General features: G+C 38.8%; 1 protein-coding gene across 1 annotated transcript; it reads right to left on the minus strand.

Annotated features, from left to right (window-relative positions):
• On the minus strand, positions 1 to 24,752 carry cspg4ba (chondroitin sulfate proteoglycan 4ba). The gene is made up of 10 exons (XM_008418091.3): positions 24,213 to 24,752; positions 19,966 to 20,129; positions 14,947 to 18,522; positions 14,130 to 14,603; positions 13,203 to 13,379; positions 8,428 to 8,626; positions 7,873 to 8,004; positions 5,309 to 5,481; positions 4,357 to 4,540; positions 1 to 3,211 (listed from the first exon to the last, which is right to left on the minus strand). The coding sequence occupies exons 1-10, from the start codon at positions 24,337 to 24,339 to the stop codon at positions 1,155 to 1,157; spliced, it is 7,263 nt and encodes a 2,420-aa protein (XP_008416313.1). The 5' UTR covers positions 24,340 to 24,752; the 3' UTR covers positions 1 to 1,154.
• Positions 24,753 to 24,982: the final 230 nt, after the last annotated feature.

Consider the following 24,982-nt stretch of genomic DNA (forward strand, 5'->3'; position numbering starts at 1 on the left):
AAAAAAAACAGTTCATGTTGCAGTGCAGATTTTTAGAGCACTTGGAAAAAAAGAGGCCCACAGCATCACAGGTTTTCCACCATGCTTTATGTTAATGAGGTGCTTCCCACATATGATCCTGTGTTTTACGCCAGATGTTTAGAAAAGGTCAGGTTTCAATCTGATTTGATCGGAGCACACAGTTCCTAAGTTGCCACTTTCAGTGAGCTTTTGATTTCATTTGTTAACTTCCTCAATGTCTGCGGTGATAAGATATACTTGGTTCCTTCACATCCTTAATGGCCAGTTTCTAAATGAGATAAACCTCTGTCATGTCATATTTTTACACCAGGGAAGCAAGATTAATAGGAAGTTCCTAATTAAAGAACAAATCTGAAAAAAGCTATCACAACGTTCATCTTAAAGGAACTGGTTGGCGTACCAGTAATTGTGCCACTGATGATTGTTGAACACAAGCTTTTCCTGATGCAAGATCCCCCCCCTGACTTTTAAAATGTGTTTTAACAAAATGGTGTATTGATCTAAATGTCATAGTATCAGATTATGCTACTTATGCACTTCTCAAACCGAAGTGCCAATAAGTGTCAAAAGTGCTGCACATGCAGGATTATTTCCCCCAAATTTGGAACATCCATGCACAAGCATTCCTGGGCACAGGGTAATCTTTGAGGTCATGATTTAGCATCCGCCAATAAAATGGGAACATCTCATTTTCTTCTAAAGCCAGCTGCTCACTTCAGTAGTGTTTGCACAGCAAAAACGTGGCACTAACATGTATAGACACAACCCCATCTTTAGACGAGACTGACATCTTGCCTAAAGATAGCTGGTGACTTATGATTTTGGGAAAACTTTCTCTGACATGAACATTAGCAGCTTTCTAAATATATAGGACCTGTTAAACAAAAAAAGAAACACTTTATAAAAGCTGTTTCTTTCCTCTTTCAGCAGCTGCTGCCTTCCAGAAAGGGAGCTCATGAGAGTTAAAGTGATAGATAGTACGATACAGTTCTCCATTTAATGGAACAAAGCACACAATGGGTCAAAACAGCTCTAAAAATCTATAGCAAGTAACTGCAACAGCAAGTAATCAATTGTATCATTCATTCACTACATAGACATGTAGCAACATTATCTTGCATCAATCACTGTCTTCATACCCAGTACTGATTCTTCTGCAAAGTTGGGGTAACGGTGTGAACAATTTGGGAAGTTGGTTCCAGAGAACTGTTACTCCAAGAACTGACGAGTACATTTGAGTGAGCTGTGTCAAAAGGTGAAGCCTGGTTCGGTGGCAAAAACCTACTAAGCACAGGGCTGGAAGGGTAGGAGGGACTTAAAGGAGTGACGGTAACAGTGGGAACTGTGGTGCTCCTCTGGGTTAGGTCGTTTTGGGACTCACTGCAGGGTGAAGCAGTGGGAGGATTCTCCTGAGGTGAAGAGGTGTTCTGCTTCGTTTGTCTGTGGTGTCGAAAATAGACGACCACAACTACAAAGATGATAATGAGCAGCAGGAGGGCCAGAAGTGGCAGGATGATGAGGAGTGGGTTGGAGGTTTTCTGAGGGTAGGACTCCACACGGACCGGTGTGTTCCGAAAGGGAAACTCCTCCGTTCGAGGCGGCTTCCCGAGTGTTGTGCTGAAAAAGCTAGTTCCGTTTGAGTTCCCCCAGCGGTTACGGCCCCTGAATTTTTGCTGATTTTTGCTCGGTTGGTGGGTGGAATGGAGAACTGTAGACGGGACTGGGGAGACAGTTCCATTCCTAGAGATCTTGATTGGTGTCTGAGGAATGGGTGACGTGGTCGGGACTGGGCTTTTTGAGGTTGGAAAAACTGCTGGGTCATATGGGACAACTGTAAAGTGTAATTCCCCTTTAGCAGGTTGGACATTATCGGCTTTCAGCACAAAAACAAGGGAATCATTCAGCTCCTCTACTCCAGTCATGTTGGCATTCAGCTCCATTGCAACTTTCTGCTGCACCACTTCCTGAAATGTGAAGGATGCAGCTGGGGCAAACTTCCTGGACCTTTTAGAACTTGTCTGAAGCACCTTTCCGTACTTTGGATGGGACAAAATGTCAAAGACAGGGTCATTGTCACTTACAGCAGCCAGTTCAGAGGCATTAAAAGAGCTAGTGTTGAGCCTGACAGTGATCCCATTGGGAATTTTCAATCCTTGGCCAATGTTGATTAGAGGTCTGACTGTCACATTAAGGACTTGACCGGTAAGATTTGCCTCAGAAGTGAAGACGGTGAACTCAAAGCTGTCCTCTGTGGAGGACAGCGAGATCATGTGATAGGCCAAGCTTCCAGTCTGAAGATCCTCTTGTGTAAAATGTGTAACTTCCTGGTTTTCTTTCAGAATTTTGCCAAAAGTGGGAGATTTTGTAATCATGTAGTGAATTTTGGCGCTTTTGCCATTTGTCTCTGCAGCAAGGTTGTCCTGGGTCAGAGGTACTACTGTCTTCCCTTGTAGAAGTGACAATCCAGTGTAATTGAGTAGAGTGATGGTAATCTCTGACACATCTATGTTAAAAAGTTTATATACTGGTTTGTGATGTCCGTCTGTGACGCTGAAGTAAAACACGCCTGAGGCAGAGCTTCCATCATGGATAAAGTACAAACTTCTGCTGTTGATTTGAGCTTGAGTGAAGGCAACTACTGACTCATTCAAACCTCCTTGCAGAGCTATGTAACCGTTGCTTGGTTTGCTAATAACAGAAAACGTAATATCCTCTGGAGGATCATCCAAGTCTTCGACTCTGAGATCCTCAGGCCCGATAGCTACCTTGTCTCCCTGTACCACTTTTAGACCTGGAGCTTTAGTTTTTAGCACAGGTGGTTGATCGTTCACAGGCCTGACAGTGATGTTAAAACGCTCAACAACAACATCCTTCTCATCTTGAGGCTGTTGGGCAGTCCTGCCTTTTGGGTTCAGCCAGGCACTGAACACAAAAGAATCACGAGTCGACTCAGAGTTGTCATGGCTGTAAATGATGCCGTATTTGGTGACGATAAACTGGGAGAAGTTTGGTTTCTCTTTGGTGAGATTTCTCTCACCTACCACGATAACGCCATGCTGGGGAAGATCCGTCACCTGAAACCAGACCTCATAGGAGCTCCGCTGCGGCGTGGACAGCTTTGACATCAGGTTGGAGGCATCCAGCTTGAATTCATCTATGACAACACTCTCCCCTTCTGATACCTCAGCACCTACCACAAAATAAACATAGAGTAAATCTGGATGCAGAATTTGCAGTTTTACACCATTCTTTCTTTTCTCTATAATGTAATTTTTGTGATCTTTCACAAACATGCTGCTTTGTCATAGCTTTCTGTACAGAACATGACTGCTTTTAGATAAACGTTTTGGTTTTCATTCATTGATTTCAATAAATGTTTTACGCCTTTATTAAAATGCTGCTGCCAGACGACACCCTACATCTGCAAGGAGGTTGTTGGGTAAAATTAATCATTGTTTTATCATTTTATTTGAGTGTTTTATCTAAATGTGTTCAGTTACCTAACTGGCTCTGACCAGTTATTCTTTAAGGTTCTTTCTTTATCTATAATGTAATTTCCTACTCAAGGGGTCCATCTGTTTTGTTATCTCAGCATTGTTCCACTGAAGAAGGTCATCATAATAAAAGCCAATTTCCAAGCAGAGTTGAGCAGAGCTCACCAAACTTTGGTCCCTGAGCGGGTTAGAGGTTGTGGATTTCTCCCTTGGCAAAGGAAGGCATAAAAACCTCATTGGTCTTGTGTCTGGTTCTTTACAGGTCTTGAGCTAATTTTAAAATCCCCAACAGAGGTAGCTTCCTTTTTCACCCCAACCTTGGCAAACTAAGCTAGGATGTATTGTTTTCTTTTTTATTTATTTGGTTGTTTTTTTTATTTTAAAAAATGGCTTAAGGCTAAATACAAATACAAATACCCAACATATTTCTTCTGGTTTTTATTTATAAAGAAGTTTGAAAACTATGTGTCGTTCTCCTTCCATTTTATAATTGTGCACAACTTTGGTTTGGTCCCATCATGTAAATATGCAAAAAACACAAGTAGACACACTTTTAGGTTTGTAATGTGGTTGTGACAGGAAAAACTGTTATGTTTATCTGCTACAGACAGTGTTTTAGGTCTGATACTTATTTTACCCTCCACTGTTTTAGGCATACACCACCAACCCTGCTATCATGGTTGAGGACAAGACAGAAGATTACTTTCAATAAAGGAGATAGAGTCCAAAAGAAATGTGAAAGATCAGTATGTGAAACTATTGACCGAATGTAAAGCAAAATGCAGGCCTAATGAGGTGTAATCAAATATAGTAGCTAATGAACTGAAAATATAGTTCATACCTGTGTTTTTGAGGAGTACTGTATTGTGTTCGGGTCCTGTATTTTCATAGGAAATGTCTATTTTGAAAGTCTGACCATCTATAGAGGCAGGCGGTGATGATACAGAAAAGGTTATTGAATCCATAGCTTCCCAGCCCACCGACTCAATGGGTGTTTGAATGTAGGTGACTTCATTTCTGTTCACCTGCAATACAGAAACATTTCAGTTACTGCAGTGGTCCGCACAGTGGAAAAGCTCTCAAGTCAATAAAAATGTGACTGATTCAAACATACAAGGTTATCCCAATAACAATCATGTGACTTTTTCCTTCCACTTAACTTTCCATATGCTTGGATATTAACGGCTTCTTTGGCCATGACTTTTTGTGGCGTATCCTTGCTGATGTATGAAATTAGTGTTATGACATATTTTTGTGTTTTTTTTTCTTTTCTTCAAACTTAAATAATTGAAAAACTGAACTTGTACTTTATAACTTGAATCAGTAAAATAAATCATTATTTTTCATGTTCCGGTTTGGTGAGATGCACCTGTATAAGTTGAGTCTATGGGACTGAATTGCTCAGCAATTTTCCCACAGACTAAGAATGAATGAATCAGATATAATTAATAATTTAAATATTATTTGTTCTGCAGTGAATACAGAACAATCATCTTGACTTTAATTATGTCAGATCAAAATCCATAATAAATCAAAGCAAAACAGTTTACGATGGCTCATTCAGCAGAAAATGGAGAGTCAGTATCTTCAACAAGGATGGAGGACATGCATTATTCATGCAGAACAGTGGAAATCTGGCATAGCCTTCCACATAAATGGAGGAAGCCTAATAAAAAATCTCTCTCACACACACACACACACACACACACACACACACACACCCTTGATTTCTATTTCAGTGACGCACATGTTTTAAAACAAGACAGTTTTTATGTGATCTTGTGTGCACTTACCATATCTTGTGTAAAAGTTGAGATCTCCACAGTAGAGTTATCAAGCTGCCTCTTCACCAGGTGTCCCAGTTTAGGATGGCGAATCACATTGAACATAATGGTGCGGTTAGAGGTGCTTCCAATGTCATTGGTCACAGCCTGTAAATCATCACTGGTGATCGGGCTGGAAGATCCTGGAGAGAATTTGTAAAAGGTAGTGTTGAACCGTTCAAGGCAGTTACATCTTGTGTTATTCTTCCTTTGTGCCGCACAACATTTTAAACTCTTAAAAACAAAGCCTGGGATAGAGTGACGACCGCCTTTTGATGTGCTAAATTAAAGCTGCCACGCAGACACCAGAGACGTTTTACAACACCATGTCCAACGAAAGAGTGGGGGTGTTACATAAACCCCTAACAACACATTAAAAGCTCCTCACAGACACAAATACGCCACTTGGGGAAAAAAAAATAGAGACATCAACAAAAACAGCTGGGAATAATCAAGAAGTTTTATTCCAAAATAAATTGTGTACACTGCAAAAATACAACATCTTACCAAGCATTTTGGGTCTAGTTACTGGCGCAAATATCTTCATACACCTGGAATAAGACAAAACTAACTTACACGTAACTTTTCAGTAAGATATAGGAGATTGTTTTAAATCAATAACTTTTTAATATTGATGAAAAGGTACTTGTTCCATTAGTAGATTATTTCACTTATAAAATACGATAGATGTCTTGTTAAAATTAAAATAGTCTGCCAGTGGAAGCACTACCTCTTTTGATAAATATGAAGGAATTATTGACTTAAAGCAAGCTCCTATATCTTGCTGAATATGTTACATATAAGTTAGTTTTGTCTTTATGTCAAATGTACAAAGATATTTACACTAGAAACTAGACAAAATTATCTAGTAAGATTTTTTTTTTTTTGCAGTGCAGATTCCTGTGGCAACTCTGAATATTTTGAGGGCTTTGAAAAATGGCTGCTGATAAATAATGGAAGGCAGGGAAATATAGAGGAAATTCATTCCTCACTTGTAAGCTGCGCTCCCACCATTTTCATCACCCAAGGGAAACGTCTACCTTGGAGGAAGAGGGAGAGAAACGGTTTCATACTAAAGTAAAAATCCCTCTTTTATACTCGCGCTGCAGGAAAATAATTTTGCGTTATATGCTCTTAATAATAATAAACATGTACGGTAGATTCCGGATAATATAGCTAGAATAACCAACTTGTCCTGACTACATTCCACAATTTTTATCTTACTCATATTAAACATGTATTTTGCATGACCTTTTTAGTGAACTAATTTAAAGAGACACATGCAGTTGATTAGAAAGCAGTGTTTCCTCTCTCAAGTTTGACAAAAATCCCCCAGACAGTCTAGATGTTTGTGAGAAAAAGGGGGAAAAACATTCATTTTCCCACCGCAATGTGAAAGGGCTTTACGTCGCCACTCTCTCCTTTAAAAAAAACAAAAAAAACCCCTAATTGTCAGCCAAAGCTGCCATCCTAGCTTCCCCCGTCTGTCCTGGTTGGCACAAAGCACCAACATGGCTGCCTGGAACAGACAGTGGCACAGTTTTTTAAGTACCCACTCACCCTGTGGCTGAGAGGCTCAGTAAAGCGTGCCAGCTGGCTGTTTGCTACACCCACAGAACAATATCAGTTCTTTCTAATTCACAAAGAGAAGTAGTGGAAACCTATGGAAAACTATGAAAAGCGTTTGCAAATACAGACTACACCCATTTAATGATTTAATGACCCTGCTCTTGGAAAGGCGCTGAATTATTAAACCAAAAGAAATCTGAAAAGCACAGCAGCAGGCGGGCTGAACACACGACAGTGTCATAGTTTAAAAGGTAAAGCTAACTAGAGACCAAACGTGTCAGACCAACACATATGTTTCAATTGTAAATGACAAAAATAATTTATTTTACCTTTCTTGTTGAGGCAGAGTGCACATTTTAATGAATTTGGACAGTATGTAAGTGAATCTAAATATGATTATACGACTCATATTGAGCCTGGTTATGTTTGAGGTTTCTTCCTGTTGAGAGGAAATTGTTCCTTTCTACTCTCACCACATGATTTCTTTCGTATGAGGGACTGTTTTAAAGTTAAACAAACTTCACTGTTTGGAAGGTCAGCTCACTGCAAACTGCTGGGTGTCCTTTTAAAATTGTTGATTAATTTGGATTATAAACTTAATTTGATGGTATTGTTTTATAACTGGGAAATTAAACAAGTTTTGAGTTTAGAATATTTCTGCTGACAATACCATCTGTATAACTGCATAAGCCTAAAACAGTTATTTCTGTCGTGCCATAATGATTAATTTTGCAACACCTGTCTTTTTAATCCAAGTAATCATAGCATCAATAAAGTATTTCTGGGAGTGCTTTAATGATGAGAGCGTTGTTAATTAAATTATGCTTTAAATCACTGCAGGCAATGTAATAGCTGCTCACTCACGTTATGAAAACACTTACTTTTTTATTATCAGTGAGGTCACTGTACAGGAGGAGCAGAAAAGGCAATTTGCTGATTTTGCTGTAGTCAGTGGCTATGCTTACCAGGAAACACCTTGAGTGGGCGGTTTTTCTCCAAATTCACAACTAAAGCTTTGGCGGTGATGCTGAAGATCTGCCTGGGAGTAAAATTCACACCGTCATTGACTTGGAAGTTAAATCCCCCAGACATGGCTCCTAGAAAAGACATCAAAACATCAATTAAAGTCAGAAACTGTCAAGAAAAAACAAGAATATCTGTTTAAATCCCCCAAACAAAACCTTTAAAACATGATTCCATGAGTGTGATGTTTAGGTAAGGTTTCAACTTTCTCTGCATTTACAAGAAAACAAAACGTAAGAAGTTATATCAAAACAGGAATCACAATAAACATCATGACAAAAACTGATGATGATTTAGATCAGCTGCCCCTGATATGAGTGAAAACCAAATCAGACCTTCCAAGAGCACCCTCTAGTGGAGGTAAAAGGAACAGAATAAACAACTCAGAAATCAGTTTTTGGACTAACAACTTCACAGTGAGAAATACTGTGCAGATGGGAGACAAAACAAAACTAAGCTATTAAAGAAGTCATTCTCTGTCTTTTAAATCACTTTACCTTTGTGGACAAACAGCAGCTGTCCCTGGTCTATGTGGGCCTGTGTGAAGTTCAACACTGCCTTCATGGGGCTGCTTTTAAGGGCCAGGTGTCCATTGCTGGGTGGGGTGACCATGAATTGTAGCTCATCTGCTGGTGTATCAAGATCCTCGACTCTAAGATCCTCCGGTCTGATTTCTGTGATCGACGACACCCACACCTGGAGAGATTACAAACAACAAGTGCCATATTACTTGGAAAGTTTCATTTCATGTGACTCATTATGCCCTACATGATTTAACTACTATTATTTACAACTATATTTGGTTCTTAAGAGGGGATAAAGCTGAAATAAAATGAGCTGATTGGAAATCCACCCATCCATCTATAAATAATCTCGTAGGGTTTAGTGTGGCAGCGCCTATCTCCAGCAGTCGGGTAAAAGTACTGGCATATAGGAAATATGGACATGTCTCTAACCCTAACCCTAACCCAATCTGGACATGTCTCCTGCAGCTTTAGTCTTAAATAATAGAGACTTAAATAATTTACAATTTTTTCTTAAAAATGGCTTTTTTTATGAAGAGAGCCTATAAACACTCATTTTAAGTCATATTCTGTGTTTAACTCCATCCATCTTCCGATCAACTCTGACCTACTTTTCTTTCCCTGCTTAAAAAAAAAGCACCCAGCATAATGCTGCCAGCACTATCTTTCAAGTCAGTTTAATGCTTATAGCACATTTCAGCAACAAGGCAGTTCAAAGTGCTTTCAGCTTGGGGATGGTGTGATCACACACAGCATTTGACATTTTGGAGAAAAAGTCAAAATTTGGTTTTATCTGACTAGATCATGTTTGCTGTGCCTTGTTGGATCTGTCTTTTTACAACCATGTCTTACTTCTTACTACTCTTCCATAAAGTGAATCTCTGCTCCTCCTTCAGTATCCTTTCACTTCCAGTTCATCATTAGACACTGCTTTCTGTTGTTCAGTTGCATGAAATCCCAACAGGTCCATTGACATTTGGCATCAAGGTAAAATAAAACATAAAAAGGACAAGAATACATTTGCAAGTACAGCATGTACTGCAGTTTAATTACTATACAAATAATTTCTAACTTAGACAATACAGATATTAGAGCAATACTGGCCTAAGGCAAAAAATAAAAGGAAAAAATGATAAAAACACTTGAACCCTGCCTAAATCAAGGACACCCCAGACTAAAAATAGCTGTACAGACTGTAAACACTTTTCAGAGCACTTCAGAGTGCTGACAAGCTGAGGTAAATTCCTGCTTCCATGCACACCAAAGAGCCTTGGGCTACCACAAAGTAACAGAGGAAGTAACTGACACACAGAGCACAAAACTACTGAAGCATGCAGGTCCTTGACAGTGAAGAATAAGCCTGTAGACCTCGAGCCAGAGGAGCTACTGTTGCTTGGACAGGTTGTCATTTCCTAAATTAATGCAACAGGGTGATATAAACAGCATGTAGGCCTGAAAAAAAATCCCTGCAACTCAGTCATTATGCCATTTTCACAGGAGCCAGGGTATCAGCTTATATTATTAAAGGAAAATGGCATAGGCATCATTTAAACTATGAAACGAAGAAACTGCAATGGTTAAAATATGTAAGAATTGTCGTAATGGTGCCAGAATCCTGAAATTAAGAAAAATCTGAAAAAAAATTAAATCATTCATTAGACTGTTAACACAATTTACTTTTAAGCAATCAGAAAAAAAATATAAACAGCAAAAAAAAAAAAAAAAAAAAGAAAACCACACTGTCTGTAGCAGCTAATTTCATTAGCAAGCTAGTCAATAAAGGAGCTCCTGTGGCATTTTGCAAACCAACATGCTGCTTGTCCGCTAAATCTGACAAGCAGGTAATAAGTTATACAGACAAACCAGATAACTCTGAAGAGTGTATACATCCAGGTAAAAAATAACCAACTTAGAACTAGGTGCAGACACAGTGAATGGAGGCAACAAGTGAAAAAGGGAGGATAGGGTTCTTTCTGTGTGTTCCACAGTCAGAGAAACATCCATATCCTGGAACTGGAAAATGTTTCTCCATCTTATCTTCTCATTTCTCTCATCTGAAGCACGTAAGGGTGCAGATTGCAGCAGTAAAATAAAAGCGTTGCAAAACTTCATTGGTTGTTTTTGAACGGAGGAAGGAGTTTCACACTACGTTGTTGTCTTGATCGTGGAAAAGCAGCACATCCAGAGACAAGACAATGAAAATGTGGTACTCAACACTTTTAAAGTACTCAAGTGCCACAACGCTAGAAGTTTCCATTTCTTGCATGACAAAATTTGAAAAAGTTCAGGGTGTAAAAGTGTGACATTGTAAATTAAGAGTCTGATCTGTCAGTTGTCACATTGTTCACACCTAGCAAACAGCAAGTTTACTGGAAGCTTGTGGATGTGACAAGGCATCGCCTGATTTCTGACAGGTGGGTAAAGTGAGAAACTTCAACAACAGACGAAGTGTGATTGGTGATAAATACAAAATGCCCCAAACAATTGATACAGCAGACAGGAAGACACAGTCAGAAGGAATCAAAAACAAGTGGTTGTGATTGATTTTCCTTAGATTTCTGTCTTTTAAAGGGGCAATATTATGACTTTTATGACCTTTACATCATGTTATAATGTTATTCCCTCATCAAAAACATACCTAGAGTGTTGCCTTTCATAGATGTTTGAGAAATCATTTAATCTCTGGGAATCCCAAACAGTCTCACCGAGTGCCATGCTTTCCAGTTCAATTTTAAATTGCATAATACTGACTCCAATATACTTATGTCTATCGAGAAAGTTTTGGTCAAGAAAACACTCAGGTGTGTTGTGACTGCAAAAGAGCCCAAATCATCATCCCTCCACCACCATGCTTGATATGGTGTGTTTGTCCTAATGTACCATTTTCGTCTATATTACCAAAAGTGACACTGTGCATTAAGGTCAAACATAAAATTTTTAGTGTGTACTGTTATTGACTGTATTTAACATGCTGAATCATGAATTCTCTGAAGTTTGACATATAGGTCTTGTTTTTTTTGTTTTTTTTGGCATTGAATACTAAACAGTTTTTCAGATAATCTTAAACTGTTGCATTATAGTATTAGATAAATAAGTGGAGTTATTTTCTGATATTTGCATGTTACGCTTTTTTACTTTACCCCAGATTAACATGTGGTGAGGACCAAGCTATTTTTGCTGGTTGATTTATTTGATAAAAAAAAACTGTTATTGCCATAGCCTGTACTTACTTTTCATGTTGTAGTTTAGAATGTAGTTTATTTTGGGATAAACTACATTCTAAACACACAAACTGTCAGATATTACCAACAGTAAAGTGCTCTTAAACTTGGTTTTATATGCAGATTATCAGAATAGAAGCCTAAGGGACTTCTTCAGTGAGGACATGCACAACTACCCATCACACTTGTCGCACCAGCCCTACAGCAGAACAGCCCCCCACATGAGAAAGCTTTTCTCACATATGAGTGAGTGTTGCTCTGGAGGGGAGCAAGTACACCTCCGGTAATCCCACCTTTAGCAGGAAGTCACAGCAGGACTGATAAACAGCACCAGGATGACTCACAAGATTAAAAGAAAAACGACACATGAGATCGGTTTGTATGAAAAGCCTCCTGGAGTCAAGATTGCTTCTTAATTACAGCAGGATGTTTGATGTTCATCAGGCTACATCTTCAGAGGAGAGCATAATAAGCACAAAGGACGTGACTATACTTGACTTTTGGATTCATTTTTGTTGCAATTGAGCAAGTCTAAACTGCTAAACCTTTACAGCTTTGATGCGTTGTTGTTGAGAGACGGTTTTAATTATCTTTATCTTCACATCTGTACCAGCAGTAAAGAGAATACCGTAACTTTATCAAATTACAGGTTGATCTTATCATTCTTTTTTTATTCCAAGGCAAAGCCCTTTCAACTAAAACTGAGCCTCAATTGTGAACAGCTATATACAGCATCAAGAAGATATATATTATGCATGTATAGTACATAGTCCTGTTGCACAGTTTATTGTCAGACAGTGGCAGACCGCCACCTTGTGGCCACTGATATATTATTTCTGTCTAAAAAGTTTGACTTTCACCACCTACTAATGTAAACATGATATGTTGAAAACTGACCTTCATTAGCATTAACACAATATCTATTAGTGTTAAATTGTCATGTAAAAATCAGGTCTCAATCACTATGAAATAAAATAAACAAAAAATCTAAAATAAAACTACTACTGTGCCCTTGTAAGAGTTTCCTAACTACATAAAAACTGGCTTTCATATAATATTTCATATTAGAAATTTCAGGGGTGGCTCTATTCTGAATTACCTCAAAGGAATTTGTTGCAACTGGGACAAAACTGGTCCCAAAAGACACAATACTAATAATACTAATTATTTTTTGAGATGGATCCCATCCAGCTCTGCCTATGAAATCTGATGGATTTGTATTTGGATTATCATGCAGCATAAAGAGGTATTGTCCAGCCCACTAACGTTAAATAAACTATTTTAATGTAAAACAGCTTTTATTACTTCCCCACAAGATTTGGCCTCCTCTTTATGCATGTCATTATCAGCTCTGTGTTAGCAGAGCCGTGGGATCCCAGATAGCAAACATAGTACGCCTCCCTGCTCTTCCACACCCCAAACATGGCAACTACAGTAAACGACCCCATGAAAATCTTTTGACAGTGGTGCCAGATCGACTGGCAGAAAAAAAGTGTGCAGAGTTTAAATATAGAGCTACAGACTCACCCTGAGGACCCTGTTGGTGGTAATGACAGGAGACTCATCATTAACAGCTGTAAGCTCGATGTAAACCGTCTGGGCGGCACTGTGCTTCCTCAAGCCTGTGTCGTTGGCTTCCACTGTAAAATTATCCACTATGGTTTCGCTGCTGTCATGGACATAGTAAATAAATTCATGTTCCACCTGTGGACAAAGTCAAAGAAATCATCTAGGAAAATGGAAAGTACTGGTCATTTAAAACAAAATATAAAAACGAAAATATGTCAAAATATAGGGAAGAGTTGACACTTTAAAAAAGGAAAAGAAAACAAAAGGCATTTCAGAAACTTATTTTGCACATAATCTTTAGTTTAAATGATTAAGGTGAATAAATTCCAGCTAGAGCAGGAGGTCATGTCAAATAAGCCAGATCAAGCCAGGGCAACAGCTTTCTTCACTGAAGTAATTTAATTCTGTAAGACTGCTTTGTTTCCAAGTCTGAAAATATGCAAGCATTTAAGATAAGAACTCCACAGTTTAAGCTAAGAAAGTAATTACTGCAATAATAACTAGAAGTCTAATTACTTTGAAGAAATAGCAGGATGTTTAAGTGATATAGCAAAGACAGAAAAAAATCTTATCCAGTTTTAGAAAATATTTCTGCCAGCCTTGCAAAAAATGACTGATACTCCTTAACCGTTTCACATTTTCTCTCTTCGCACCCACAAACTTCAATGCATTTCAATGGGATTTTATGTGAATGAACAGCACAAAGTAGTGCATAATTGTGAAGTGTTAGCAAAAAGATCCTTAAAAAGATTTTAAAAATGAAACTTTAAATGTAGAATCAAAGTTATTTCCGAAATGCATTAAAACCTGTTATTGCAGAGACATAAAATGTTAAAATGTTCAAGAGGTATAAAACATTTTTTTCGCCATTGTAACCTTTCTCACCTGTCTCCTGGTGAAAGTGGTTATAGGCACACCAGGATGTCGAGAGTGCTCAATGTGACCGTGGAGAGGGGGTTTTGTCAAATTATAAAAGAAGTTCAATCCAGAAAAGTGTCTATTGGTGACTCTCAGTACATCCTCCGTCAGTGCTTTTGAAGCGCCCTCATTAATGGTGAAATTGGTGACGTGCAGAGGAATGAGCAGTGGGATGATGTCAACAGTTATCCTGATGTTGCTGACGTCAGTGATTCCATTGGTGGCATCCAGGACAAAGGTGTCGTTTACTATGTTTGGCTCCACCTGAACATACTGGATGTTCCCTTTGTTAATGTCATCCTGGGTAAACGTCTTGACAGGCGACTGCTTGGTTCCGATATAGCGCTCATCAGCTTCGAAAAAGCGCCGGAGAAAGCCATGAGATGGAGCTACTTTGACTGCAAACACAATCTCAGATGGCAGGTTGTCCTCGTGTGTGACCTGTCCCAATCCAAAAACATTCCCTGGTTAGATTTAAAATGTCACATTGCCAACTAAGATTTACTTCTCTTTGAAATCCTTATAAGGATACATCAAGTAATTTCAGTGCAAAAACCTTTTGGGCTCAATGTTTATTCCTACGCTGCTATTAAAAACCCATATTTTTAGGTAGGGTGACAAGAATAGGCCAAAGACAAAGTAATGGATGAATCTACAAACATTGACAAATTTATTAACACTAACATGTTTCTCATTTCTTTTAAATCCATGAAACCCCTAACATTTATTAAAAGTTATGACAAATCCAATCTCTGACAGAAAAGTGTATTATCGTACCACTTACCTCCAGTTTAGTCTCATCAATTTTCACTGGTTTTCCCTCTTCCACCAGTAAAGTCTCCTGATGCTGTATGATGGGTGGCCTCTGATGACTTTCAAGATAAACCTTCACATTAACTCTCTCTGTAATTTGCAGAACTTTAGCTTTCACAGTCAAGTTGAAATGGTCTGCCAGGTGTTTGCTGTCATCGTGGCTGTAGGAGATTAACCCGTCCCTTAGGTCAGACTGAGTGAATGACTCAACCTTTGTCTTATCACGATAAATACTGCCATATCTGGGAGGCTCCTCCAACTTGATAATGACCTCCCGGTCATCCCGGATATCCATATTTGATACAACGCTGAAATTGTTGTTGGTAAACGTTGCCGACTGTCCTTTCTGAACCAACAGACCTGTGTTGTTGTCAGCCTTCAGGAAAGGGTCATGAGCACTAACATCTAAAAGACCTGACACAAAATTTTTTCCATCTGACACAAAGAGAACAAACCTGCCGATACTAGCACCTCTGTGAATGAACAACACCCGCTTCTCCTCCAAATCCTTCTGTGCAAACTGAAACAGCCGATGAGTTGTGTCATTGACCAGCACGAGGTCTCCAATTGGGATTCCACGTCGGGTGTAGATCAGCTGGTCGTCATCAAAGTCAGAGTCATTATCGTGATAAAGCAAATCCTCTGTAGTGAGTATTTTCTGTCCATTTCTTACAACATGGAAAACTTTATCAATGATTCGAATCGGTTTTTGATCATTCACTAGCTGAACCGTGATGTTGAATGTTCCTTTTTTGGAGCCAATTTCGTTATCCAAAATGGAAGATTTGAATCCTTGGTTGGTAGAGGCTATAAAAGCAAAATCATCTTGTGTAGTTTCACTATCGTCGTGGATGTACATTAATCGCTCCTGCATTATATCCTGATTACTGAAGGTCAAGATCTTATCATAGCTGGCATTGGAATTTGACTGACTAATGCGTGCCAGCCTTCCATGTTTAGGACTGCTTATGACGGTGTAGAACATGTCCCTTGTGCTTAAAGTCTCTGCAAAGAGCTCATCTTTGGTGATGAGTTTACTCTCTCCCTCCTGAATCGAGAGGCCTTCATTTTTCATGAACACAGTGTTTATATCGGCTTTGATTGAAAACTGAAAATCATAATTTTCAGACTGAGCATGTTTGGAGATCAGCTGAAATTTGAATCTGTCCGTTGTGTCCTCGTGAGGTCTGTCGACCAGCTCATAATGGACTCTTTCATCTGATATATCCTTTTGGCTAAAGGTTGAGTTCTTCATCAAGACTGTGGAGTCAAGCAGGAGTCTTCCTTTTTTTGGTGTAGTGAGGACCCGAAAATAAAGGTCCTCATCTGGGAGGGTGACACCATCAGCTCTCGCCACAAGGCACTCCGAGCTTAGAGTCACTTTTCTAACTTTATCCATATTTATCATGACATTCCTTGTCAAATGATACCTCACCCACTTAACAGCAATTGGGAAAAGTATTTCAGTGTTTGCTCTTGCAGCCACATTAACCTTGCATTTAAAGTAATCACTGATATTTGAGGTCTGGATGTCTTGAAAGGTGCTAACGTACCTAAGGCGCTCTTTCTCAAGAAGTCTTTGCGAGAATGACTCCGTGTGCCTCCATTCACCACTTGAGTGAAGTCTCTGGAGTTCTCCAAACTGTGGTGGTTCAATGATATCATAGCGAATGTCTACAGTTTGTTTCATTGCATTTGTTTGCATGGCCAACTGCTTTGAACTAATAATAGCAGTTTCTCCTTGAGTGAGCTCAAGACCAGTGTTGTTGGCAATCTTATACTCAAGCGCTATGGCCATGATCCTTAAAACCACAGTGTTGCTGACCTTGTCTCCATCGCTAACTCTCAGAGCTATCCTTGAGTTTCTCACACCCGTGTGGACATAATATACCCTCATTTCATCTAGGTCAACATATGAAAATGAAGTCTCTGCCTTGCCTGGGTTGCCCTCTATTTCCAAATAGCCTGCATCAGCATTCAGATTTCCTAGTACTGAGAAAACAAGGTCTGTGTAATTGCTGTCTATGTCTGTTACTTTCAAAACCTCTGTGGTGAGATGTTTCTTAGATCTTTCTAATAAGACAAAGAGATTTCCTTCAGGGAGGCTTAATTCAGGTGCATCATTAGTTGGTGTCACAGTTATGTTGTAGCGGTATAATTTGTTGCTTTTCAGATAATCTGGAACCAGTTTTCTGCTACTACAATATATTGAGAACATGATGAAGTCATCTGGCTCCTCGGAGCCTCCATGGACATACATCACTCTTCCATGCCAAAGATCCAACATGCCAAAGGTGTTCTCCTCTTGGTCATCATCAACATCAAGTCTTATCTGACCTCTAACTGGCTGCTCTTCAATTCTAAACATAATTTGAGATTGTCGAATGCCAAGTGCCTTGAAGTCCAGGAATACCTTGATATGTTTGGCGTCAAGAGAGGCTCGACCACCTTCCTGGACAACAAGATTTTTGAAATGCACAAAATCTGAGCCGTACCTTTTGTCCAAACCAACTGCAAGGGTGGACATCTGAAGAGACGATGTTGGAGTTACAAAATACAAAACTGATCTTGGTGTACTTGTAGGACTGACATGAGTTGATTCCTCTGACGGTTTTTCTGGTTCACAACCTACTGAAATATCTTTGGTGACTACTGCATTAGAGAGACCCATCTTAACTCTGTTTATTTCAATGTTCCTTAAACATCCTTTGAAGGAACCTCCTCTGGCACGCCTTCCTGATACAGAGGCAAGACCGACCTTTCTCACCTCTAATCTGGTACCATCATCAATACCTCCAACATAAAGAAAACCTTTAAGATGAAGCCTCTTTGAGTGAGAACTAAGGCTACTCTTCACCATTTCCTTGTCCACGGTTAGCTCAAGGTTTCTGGAACTAAAATGCAACTTGAGAGAATGCCATTTTCTGTCATTGATGGATGTTTGAGAACGTAGTTCAGTTTTGACTCCATTCTTCCCTACAACAGCAACTGGAAAACCTTCCTGTATCTCCAGAGCCACAAAGCCTCCATCCCTGGCTGAACTGTAGAGGATTACACCCTCATTGGCTGAGGTGTGCACAACACACTCAAATGCAGCCTGATGATGATGATGATTCCAAGTTGGAAGGGAGATATAGGCTCTGGAACTGAAAAAACTAATAGGATCTTCCTCAGTAGCAAAGAACTGGGGGCTGCAGCCTAAAGAGACTTCATAAATGTTTTTGTATCCAGTGTACGGCCTCAGTGATGACACCAAGTCATGCTGATTGAACACTAGCTCATCCAAGCAGCCTCGGAAGCCGATTAAGTTTCTGGGAAGGTAGATTTTGTCCAAACCTCCTGAGCCTCCAACAAAAAGACCATCTTTAATGTGGAGATGATGATGAGAGCCAGGCATCTTTACACTTGTATGAGAGTTTTTGTCGACAGTCAGTGTGACATTTAGCTGCACATGGTGGACCTCCACTGAGTGCCAGGCCAAATCGTTGAGCTGGACCCCTCTCTCTGACTCTAAAACCTGCTCCCCTGATCCAAGATCCAATCTCACCTAAAAGAAACAAAGACAATTTTAAATAATATGATTAATCTACTACTGAAAACATGGAGCAAGGATTGAAAGTTGATGTACACAGATGCTCTTTGGCTAATCAGCCTGAGCTTCAACTGAGAAAAACAGACAAAAGATTTCAGTCTGAAATGGGTTACAACGGTAATAGCAGCAAAGAAAGATGTGTTTTAAAAACACAAAGTTAAATATTATTGCATATTTTTCTTCCAATTACAGTGGAGTAAATCTAATCCCATACATTGAAGATTGTAATTAGAATTTCAGTGATATAAAGGCACTGCAGCCCTATATGCAACAGATTATGCTTCAGTATTTGATGAAATGGAATTACTTTACCAAATGCAAGATGACATCTATATTCTTAAATTTTATCATATCAAAACACTCACTCTTATATAAAGAATAATAGCATACATTGCAAGAGTTTGCAGAAAGATAAGCTGTAGATACAGTGACACCTGGGATAAGAAATGTAGGATTCAGACTGCTTATGATGTCACCTGTTGTCAAAACAGTGAACTCTGTCTGGGTTTGAGAACAGGAAGAGCACCATTATCCATTTGCCCTGGGCTACGACCGCCGAGCATCACAACACTGTCTCAGAATAATGCTGCATTTAGATGACATGCTTGTCAAGGCTTGCTGGGGAGCTAAACATGTATGAGCTTCCAGGGAGCAACTCATGTCTGACTCACACAGTGAGACCCCAAGCTTGAAAAATGGTCAACACTACCACTGTACAGCCCATGAAGTATAGCTCACCCTTTGTGCTCAGTGAAGTGCAAAAATTCAACACATTTGTCAGTGTGATTCTTTCACAACAGTTAAAATGTAACTAATATGAGCTTAGTCTTAAGGATATTTTAGTCAAATGCACAAAACTGTCAGGTAAATCCCAGAGTTTCTTTTGTTTACTAAAGTAAGTCTAACTACATCAAGTCACAACTGTGACTGCAATTGCAATATGTGCAATACTGTTTATATCGTTTATTTACAGAGAAAATGTAGAACATTTTATTAAGATGAGATGCATGGCACCAGTTTCTAGCAAAAAATGCTAAATTCCACCTGCAGCTTCTGGACAAGTTGATGTAATCAAGTAATATCACAATCACAATTACTTGCATATACAGATTATGTTTCAAGGGCTATGCAGTCAAATAGATGGACTTTCTTTCCTTATTACACTTTAAACAGATATCAGTGATAAAGATGCTAAGGATCAAATAAAGTGGTGCAGACACTGTGATGATGGAGCAAAAAGCAAAATAATTTTATTTTTCTACAAGAGAAAAATAAGAGACTTACAGCTTATAGTAGCCAATGTTTGGGGGGGCTGATTGTAGCAAAACCCAAAGAAATGCATTTTCAGAATGTAAAGGCACACATATGTTGATGTATTGCAGCCACAGTTGTACCGACCTGCAGGCGACCAGCATGGAGCTCTAGCAGGAAGTAGTTGGCCTGGCCAGCAGCGAGAAACATCAGGCTGTTGGTGCTGGAGGTCCGGAAGCGAACACGGAGAATGTTATGGTCGGACGATTCTGTTGCCTTAAGCTGTATGAAGCCATCCCCATAAAAGGAAGCTGCAAGAAACACATTTGGTAGATTTTTTTTAAAGTAAATAAATACACAATCATAGGAAAAGTGAGATCAAATTGCAAGAAATATATATATATATATATATATATATATATATATATATATATATATATATAAAAGGCAGAGTCAGAGTGACAACAACAAACTGAGAGGAAGCCTAGTCCTACTTTAGATATAAAACCAGGCTAATTATAATTGTTAGTAAGTACTTGATAAGTAAAGCAGAGACTGTAAATACAAATCAGACACATTCACTGAGAGTTACAACATAGGCTGTTCAGATATTACAGCGTTCCTGATTTAAAAACAGTTTTTATAGGGGGGTTTTCTAAATTTTTCCTTCAAGGTGGGCCAGTTGGGCTTAATGTTTGAGCAAAACCATTATGATTAACATGCATTAAAATACTGGTTTGAGGATTTACCTTTAAACTAATAAGCACCTTTGTCATAAACACAGTTCGAGACTGAACTGCAGTTTTATTTGTAGCTTCAGTAGAAAGTTGTTCATGAGCTCTCTGGTGCTGTAAGGACGACATATGTATGCTATATTTAAAGTATTTGACTTTAATGCCATAATAGCGGGAAACAAAGGGACACACTGGAAGTGGAAGTGACTTGGAAAGAGTCAGACATGTTCAGGCCTGCGTTGCACTGACAGAAACCATCAACTGGAACATAAAAGGCTCTGACGTCCCCACATTGTCTGCGGCCTCTTGTTCTAGAAATGGCGTGGCAGACGGACCCAGCTGTTTCTTCTACCTCACTTCCCTGCCATTTTCCTCGCTCTGTAATCTGCACAAACGTGCTCTGAAGCATTCTCATGTGCCTCCATGCCCAGGCACCACCAGTTTTTAACAAGCTGCGGAGCACCACACATATTGAAAGGTCAACATACATCTCTGCCTCTGTGGAGAAAAGCGCCCGTTTCACATTTTCATTCATTTGCAGTTTACAAGCCAGGGGGGGGGAGTCTATAATGGGTTAGAGAGAATCACTGGGCTGGACAAACTTAGTGTGGGTACATGCAATGTTTCTAAGCTCAATCTCATAGCACAGCTGAGTCTGTAATGGAAAGGATTAAATGAAGGTATGTCAATTACAGGACCCAACACAACATGGAAGGAAAGATAAAAAAATAAACATAAATAATCTGATCTATAAAAATCTCAACATCTGTAAGTCAAAGCAACTGACATTTAAGCCAGCTACATTACAGAATCTTCAATTTGTTGTACAAACTGAGATTACAAGCAAATGGAATGAAGCTTTTTCACAAACATCAAATATATTTTACTATTTTTCAACATAACAAAGCAGACATTTTAAATCAGCGTGAGCATATTAGCATAGCTTGCATTGTTTTCCAGGATCTATTCCCTAGGGCAGTGTTTCCAAACCCTGGTCTTCAAGGACACGAACCACCCTGCATGTTTTAGATGCTTCTGTGCTCTAACTGATTGAGATGATTGCAGTTCAGCAAAAGCCTGTTAATCACCCATGAGAGTGCCTTGAGGACCAGGGTTGGGAAACACTGCCCCCGAGGATACAGATCCTTACTTTTCTCTGATATTTCCAAAACATAGCCAACTTTTCCAAATTCAATTCCAAATATTGGTATAAATAAACTGATTGATTCGTTTATCATGTTGAAATTTCAGATGTTGAAATCTGATAAAGGATGAAGCAGACCACCCTTACTGTTATACTTATCCTTCCTGTTATCTCTATTACATCTCACTCTCTTTCCAAGTCTGCAGGAACGTCTCTACAACATTTGCATTGTCTCATGCATTTTCTACATGTGTGGACATGTAGAAAATGCTATGTTTACTGCTGATCTAAAAAGAGAAAAATTATTATAGGGTCCAATATTCTGCAAATTAAGTACTTAAAAGCTACTAATAAATTAACCTGGTATACATTGCTGTATACTTTTGGTTAAGTCTATCTACAAAAATCAAGTTAACAATAAATAAACATGCCGTATTACTCTTCATAGATAGTTCGGAAGGATATATTTTGCACTAACCAGAATATTCAAGATAATATTGATTTATTCAAAAATACTTCAGAAATACTTAGAGGGTTTCATATTTATTGGTGTGGTTAGAAACATTTAGAATGTAAGTGAGCATTAAAATGTGTGCACTAAAAGAGAAGCAGGTAATGTGCTAAAGGTTAAACAAACATGCACAATGAACAATTTAGTATAAACAAAATCAACTAAAAAACACTGAACTTGACGGTGAGAGAAAGACAGTTGGAGAAAAGCCTCATACACCACTACACAGAGAAAGACCTCAGCTGACCAGCTGCTTCACTCACTTCATACCACATCTTCTTGCTGCAAGGCAGTATCCCATATCACTGATCTTTGGATCAGGACAATAACTTAAGAGCACAATGTTTGCTTTGTTTTGTTTTTTTAGGTATAATATCATCTAGATGGGTTAATGTGGCTGGAAGTATGTGCAAATATCAGGCTTGCAGGCATTAAAAAAAACATAAATAAATGAGTAAAGCGTAACCACCGCTGTGGGTGCCTGTCCTTTTTTATTTGTACTTAATTTTCCTTCATAAAAGTGGCTTTATGTACAAAATAAAGACTAAACTAGTCAAGAAGAAGGTGACAAAATGTCTTGCTCTAAATTCACAGAGGCAGAAATGCATGCTTAATTGTGTCTTCTGGAGTCGCCATTAAAACTGCATTTGCATAGACAAAAATATTTGGTGATGACAGAAGCTCTTTCCTCCATATTCTTTCCCATAATTTAGACTTTTTCACATGACAGAAGTGTTGCAACATGTCTATTTTTGGCAGGTATGTAAATGAAAGAGTACACAGCAGATCAGACAAAAACCCACCAACCTTAATGTGTCCCTTACAAGAACAAACAGGAGGTTGTTTGGAGCACCATCCTGTAATCTACATGTCAACAGGGGCAAGTTTCTTTGCAGCAGTGACATTTTTTGAAACACTTCTCAAACATCTACCTTAACAACAAAGCCTGTGACCTTTTTACAGAACACAGGCCTGTAGTTAATTTGAGGGGTAGACCAGTGCTTGTCACTGCCTGTGCATTCAGTTTATTCAGCAGACCGGAGATGCAACATGACTGAATTGTATCTGAAGCCGATGCACTGTCAAAACCCCGAGATGCAGATCTTTTGACCAAAGGCTTGGTACATGGTGCAAAGGCAAAACAGAATCAGAAAGACAATGACATGAAGGGAAATGCCTCCATTGTGGCCATTTTCAATGAATGACAAAGTGAAATAATTTGTGATGATCCCCCGAGGGCAGTGCCTGGATGAAAGCTGAATTTAGATGACACATGTCAGGCTCAAATAAAGGAGAATAGCTAAGGGATGCCTACATAGATTTAATAATGCTCAATTGTGAAACAAAGACATCTCTCTCCCTTAGATGTCTCAGTGCAAAAACTAGGAAATCCTTTGACTCCGTTTACATTTGAAAGTCTATTTCTGCACATTGGGTATCCATGCATGCAAAAATCACCAAATGTGTTTTTACAGGAGAGGAAAACTGCATTTATTAGCCCTCATAACATCCAAATTAAGAAAGAGAGTGGAGTTTGTGCTGATGCTGGAAAGGGACTAATGACTGCAGCCTTACCCCCCACCAACATGTCTCCATACATATTTCACTTAATCCTGTTTGGTAACACTGAGGTCAACAATTTAAGTCCAGTGAACCTTTGCAGTGACGACAAAAAACAAACAATAAACAATAGCAACAAAAATCGTTTAATCATCTTTTGTAATGATAAACCTGCTGTTGGAGACAAGCTTATTTATGTTGTGCTTTAAAAAAGTCATTATCACTTTTGTTTTGGAGGATGTTTGGTTATTTTCATGCTTAAGTTAGTTTTAACAGGCATTTTCATGTAACGCATTGACAATTAAAATAATAATTAAAAAAAAACACGTAAAACTTTTTAGCACAAACATACATTTTTACACATTGACTCTAAATGTGACACCAAGTGTCTAATTTAGTCATTGTTTTCATTGACAGAAAAGTCTAAAAGTAGGAATATTGTTACCTCCAGACGACAGCTCGAGCAGGAGCGACCACCAAAGGAGACCGCAGAACCACAACTTCTTCTTGGTGTTGTTCCCACTAGAGTCCATGTTTACTGTCTCTTTGGACACAGTTGCTTTCAAAGACATTTGTATTCACATTTTTACCGAATGTTGTTCTCTCCTTCGTGCTTCGGTTCCGTCCAGATGATCAACAAAACACTTAAACAGAGCGGAATGGAGTGTATGTCCCTTTCGCAGCTCTGCAGAAGCGGACCCTCTCAGAACTCCGCCTCGTGCGCGAACCATAGGCGTGAAATTTCAAAATAAAAGCGGAATAGTATAGAATAGAAATTCAGAAGTAACAGCAGCAGATTAAAGGTAAATAGAAGCTTGCACATTCAGACTTAAATCAAAAATATACCCATAAAAGCTGAAAAATAAGAATGAGAGTGCACAGTTATCATTAAAATAGCTCCGTTTGAAAGGAATGTGCAATTAAATAGTTGTTCAAAAATGTACAAAATGTTTTTTGTGCATAAAACAGACTATTTCCAAGAAATGTAAAAAAAAAAAAAAACGACAATACCATCAAGAATGTTATTTGAAACAACAACTATATGGATAATGTTTGAAAGAAACAACTCTGTGCAAATAGCAAGGATGTAAACACGAAGGATTACTGAGATTTATTTAAAAAACTAGGAAAAAAATCCGTATTATGTAAAACCATAAGGATCCATTGGCCTACTAAGAAAATAGGTCAGTTTAATGTGTAGTATTAGTATATGCC

The sequence above is a fragment of the Poecilia reticulata genome, chromosome 9 (assembly GCF_904066995.2).
Source record: "Poecilia reticulata chromosome 9, P_reticulata-male-v2, whole genome shotgun sequence".
Classification (NCBI taxonomy): domain Eukaryota; kingdom Metazoa; phylum Chordata; class Actinopteri; order Cyprinodontiformes; family Poeciliidae; genus Poecilia; species Poecilia reticulata.